This window comes from Penaeus japonicus, unplaced genomic scaffold (assembly GCF_977035675.1).
Source record: "Penaeus japonicus unplaced genomic scaffold, GWHDUDI00000001_assembly GWHDUDI00000021, whole genome shotgun sequence".
In the NCBI taxonomy this organism is placed as follows: Eukaryota; Metazoa; Arthropoda; class Malacostraca; order Decapoda; family Penaeidae; genus Penaeus; species Penaeus japonicus.
The window spans coordinates 25,627,177-25,632,176 of NW_028234423.1; the positions used below are offsets into that span (position 1 = coordinate 25,627,177).

Genomic DNA, 5,000 nt, shown 5'->3' on the forward strand with positions numbered 1-5,000 from the left:
TTTCCTTGCTCCGCAGTCAAAATGGAAACCGAGGAACATCAAGGCGTGGCGGCTCTGGAGCGTTACATGACCTCCCTGGCCTCCATCAACCCCTCGTGGTGTGACCAGGACAAGCATGAAGCCTCCGACAATTTCAGCGAGCGGCTTCAGCTCGAGTACTGCCCCACCAAGCGTCCCGAAGTCCTCCGATCATCCCAGCCCGGGAATTTATTCTCTCTCGCCGAAGAACGGGACGAAGGACGCCCAAGAGAGGTGGTTGAGATCCACTCGAGTCCGGGCTTCGGGAGGTATCTGGTGGCGTCGCGGAACATCACGGCTGGCGAGGTTGTGTTTCGTGAGGTGCCCTTGGTGGTGTCCCCCAAGGCGGGATCTGGCGCCTCCTGTCTGTCGTGTCTGAGGCCCTTGCAGGACTGCAAGTGGATTGGGTGCGAGCAGTGCGGCGCCCCACTCTGCAAGCATGACTGTGAGGGCGGCGGACACACCCAGGAGGAATGCAGACTTGTAGCGCCTCTGGGCCTCAAGGGTCAGCCGCAGAACACAGCCCTTATAAAACATCTGAATGTCCTCTTGACGCCCATCAGGACGATTCTGTTGATGAAGAAGGTTCCGGCTGCGAAGGAAGTGATCGCCGCGTTGCAGAGCCATGCGGAGGAGAGACGGAAGCTTCCCATCGGCCGTTTCGTGGACGAACACGTCGCGAAGGTGTTGAGGACACGCCTGGGCCTTCCCGTGGACAGAGACATCGTGCAGCATCTGTGTGGCATCTTCGACACTAACGCCTTCGAGTTCAGTGATGGCGACACTCGCGGCCGCGCCCTCTTGCCTGCGGGTGCCTTGATGAACCACTCGTGCACGCCCAACACTCAGCACTGGTACAGGAATGGCGTCATGACCGTGCGCGCCGTGGTGGACATCCCCGAGGGCGCTCCTGTCACCAACGCCTACACCAACACCCTCTGGGGCACCCGAGCTCGAGCCGCCCACCTCAACACTTCGAAGCTCTTCACGTGCACGTGTGAGCGGTGTCTCGACCCTACGGAGTTGGGTTCTCACATCAGCTCCGTTCTGTGCCGGAGCTGTAACCACGGCCGCATGTTGCCTCCTTCCGACTGCCACGCCGACTGGGAGTGCCAAGCCTGTGGCACTAGTGTGTCTGCAAGTGCGATAGAGACACTGCTGCGTGCAGGAGGAGTGGCACTGGGGCGCCTTCCGATCGGAGACGCTTCTGCTGTCGCTGCAGCTCACAGCCACCTCAGTCGGGTTCTCGGGAACACACACTACATAGTCGTGGAACTCAAGTATGCACTCGTCCAAGCCCTCATGGCGAGTCGTCCTTCAGGTAAACACTCCTACATCGACAGAATAACGTAATGATGCTTCTTCACATTGAAAAATACACGTACATATCCGGCGTATGGCTAGAGTAATAATCATTAAAAAATATTCCGGATTGTAATTCTTCTAAATGAGAATAAGTATATATTATTCCTACTGGACTTGCATTCAAGAGTACAGCACTTTAACATACAAATGAAATATACATTGAAACAGTGTAATACAGCGATTACAAAACATGAAAAGTTTTTAAAGCGAAAAGATTGTCAAAAGTTGAAATTGGTTCTTTCACAGCCGGAAGAAACTCATGAATTTGTCTTTTACATTAATGTTTTATCATAGTAATGTCTAGTAGAACATTTATACATTTTTTCTTCCTGATTTCGTGTCTGTATCACACGTACGCGCACGTCATGAACAAAATTCTGATTTTGATTCTTCCTCTTCTGAGCAGATTTGACCGAAGATGACCTATTTCAAGTGCTGGACTTAACCTCTGGCCTTTTGCGACTCGCTGATCTTTTAGAACCTGGTCTTTCGAGGTTTAGAGGTGAGTTGACTAAGATCAGGTGAAAACATGATTCAGAAGATATTTTTGTATATCATATACACCTTATTTTCGGACAGCTTTACGAGCCAATTACTTACGATTTTTTCATACATAGACTATTATCTTTAAAATTCCTGTATTCCGTAAATCTTAATTCCGTGCTTTCTGAATACACATTCTCCTACCTCGAGTTTTCATCCCTATGTTTTCCCTTGAATATATCTGCAGACATAACGAACTTAAACCACACGTTTATCTTCAAAATGCTGCAATATAATGACTGAAATCCTGAATCCTCAGGTATATTGCTATTGGAACGCTGCCGGGCAGGAGTAGAGCTATTACAGCGCCGCGGTGTGGCGAATTGTGACACTACGCCGTCTGTCACTGCAGGGGATACTCAGCTAAACAGTTCTCAGTCGGCTCGTCCTCTTCAAAATGTTGAGGTTAGTATAAACTTTGACTGATCTGAGGCAATAATATTGATAGATTTATGATTCGCGATTGTACTTGTGGATAATATGCCAAGACGTTTTCTTAGCAGTCAAAAATGACTTATAATTCGTCTATAAGTATTCAATTTTATAATGAATTATTTACAAGGTAAGGTTCATGAAATCACAATAAACCAATAATCTTTATTCGATATACTTCTGATATTGTACAGATGCTTTATTCTCAAAATATCACGATAGTGTTCATTAAAAGAGGACTTTAAACATGTCAGGAATCGAGAATACTGTCTATTAACATATAACGAATAATTCAAACCATCCATTACTTCACGATCCAACGTACATAATATAGTGTAGTTCATGCACCATCGCGTTATTTCAGGTCCTGTCGAGGCAGCTGGAGGAGTGTCATCATATCCTCCAGTATGATGCCCGCCATGATGACGTCATCAAAGTAAAACACCAGCTGCGAGGCTTACTTTAGATTGACTTGGAAGATGGGAAAGAATTATATCCGAATTGCATACACACGAAAAAAGAAAAAAATAATAATCTAGTGTTGGTTGGGATGATTTAGAGAGAATAGATAATTTTGTTGTGATGTCAGTTATCGGTATTTAATTCCTTCGCTCTATTTCAGTCACTTTATCTGTATAGATTTGTGTATCATAATTATTCGGTCTGGTTTCGGATGATTAAGATGCATTTAGAAAGAGAGAGAGTGAGAAAGAGAGAGAGAGAGAGAGAGAGAGAGAGAGAGAGAGAGAGAGAGAGAGAGAGAGAGAGAGAGAGAGAGAGAGAGAGAGAGAGAGAGAGAGAGAGAGAGAGAGAGAGAGAGAGAGAGAGAGAAAGAGAGAGAAAGAAGGACAAACAGAGTGAGTGAGTGAAAGAGAGAAAGAGAGAGAATACCCCGGTCAAAAATAGAAATGAGACGAAAAATGAAAAAAACAATCCAAAAATATGACAATCACCAACGATAGGCAATAAATAAAACAAAATGACAAAGCCGAACGATCATTCCCAAAAAGCTACGTTCAGTCAACAATGAAAATCCCCATTTGCTGAATATATAAATAACAATCAGTGGCGTATATGAAATTTTTAACGTAATTATTTCTGTGCAATGTCGAAACGGTAATTGCATAGCTTGCACTCTGGAATCATTCAATCGCATTCATACAGTCTCTGCATTTGTCAATATATGAAATATATATCATAAATAAGTGCAGTTTGTTTATAAAAGCCGTGGTCCTGTTATTAGTATAGGTCTTATGGTGCGCTTAATGTCTGCCTAAGGTTATGAATGATATTGAATCAATTAAATTAAGGTATATATATAAACAAAAACACTATTTATATGGTCATGTAAATATTTATATTATTATGGGATGATAAAATTTTAATTAAAGTAATTAGTAAATTCAGGTCATGATGCTGCAATTTTAATGATAAATTTATAATAAAAAAAAGTTTCATTTTGTTGAGAATAAGCTATAGTTTTAGGAGCTACAGTATTGTTTTAGGTAATAAGTCTACTTGTAATTCTATAATTGTGATAACTGTATTTCTGATTATATGGTAATTCTAAAGGCTGTGGTAAATAGCTTAATTAAATATTAATCATAATGCTTGCGTTTGATAATTCCCTACCCACATCCTCTATCATTATGTCAAATTTAATAAAATACATACATCTTTGACCTCATACCATATATACATATACATGACGTATATATACATATACATACGTATATACATATACGTATGATGTATATATACATATATATATATATATATATATATACATATATATACATAAATATACATATACCTGTTGCTAGAAAACAGAAAGAAAAAAGAAAGAAAGAAAGAAAAAAGAAAAAAAAAAAAAAACGCACGTGACGAAGCATCCGAAGGGTAACTTCTTAAGTTACGTGTGCTTGCTGAGGAAGCAAAGGCGGTGACGTCATTTCGGATCATGCGCATGAGCATGATTTTGTCTGTTAGATCCTATAATTTCTTTGACATAAATAAATACACACACACACACACACACACACACACACACACACACACACACACACACACACACACACACACATATATATATATATATATATATATATATATATATATATATATATATAATAGATTCTTTATACTATTTAATAAGGAAATTGCTTGAAGCATTGAAGTCATCAATGGAGTCATCATTTTGATTCACTTGAATCGTAAGTGAAGACTTTGATAAACATTCATTAATATCCGTTGATTGAATATAAAAGAATGTGCTTAAGTATAATAATAAAAAAAAAATTCACTTGATGCTGTTTTATCATCTTATAGGATTAAACTATTGCAGAGAATGATAACATAGTTCTGACTTTACAGATCATGGCTCTATGCCAAAACTTGCAAGGGAACTGGCCCGAAAACGAGGCTTTCAACCTTGGCTTGCTGGGGTGCCTAATGACCCCACTGGTGTCGGCGGTGCCACAAACACCTGAGCGCAGAAATGAGTTCGTCAAAGCGGCACCGGGAGTCGAGGCTGCGCGTGAGGCTCAAGGCAGTGCAGAGGAAGGGTCGTCGCTCAGGACATTATCCTTTTCAGTGGCATTTGCAATAGTTCTGTTTCAGTTTGCTGTTAAGATCAAATATAT

The 5,000-nt window shown here is 41.3% G+C and overlaps 1 protein-coding gene across 4 annotated transcripts in view; it reads left to right on the forward strand.

The window, feature by feature from the left end:
* LOC122244250 (SET domain-containing protein SmydA-8) overlaps positions 1 to 3,966 on the forward strand; it is a 27,606-nt gene extending 23,640 nt beyond the window's left edge. For all 4 annotated transcript variants that reach the window (XM_086548906.1, XM_086548907.1, XM_086548908.1 and 1 more), the window contains exons 2-5: positions 17 to 1,339; positions 1,790 to 1,885; positions 2,186 to 2,331; positions 2,723 to 3,966. In XM_086548906.1, the coding sequence (XP_086405032.1) occupies positions 17 to 1,339; positions 1,790 to 1,885; positions 2,186 to 2,331; positions 2,723 to 2,824 (1,667 nt within the window). In that variant the 3' untranslated portion in view covers positions 2,825 to 3,966. The remainder of the gene's footprint in view (positions 1 to 16; positions 1,340 to 1,789; positions 1,886 to 2,185; positions 2,332 to 2,722) is intronic.
* The last annotated feature ends 1,034 nt before the right edge of the window (positions 3,967 to 5,000 follow it).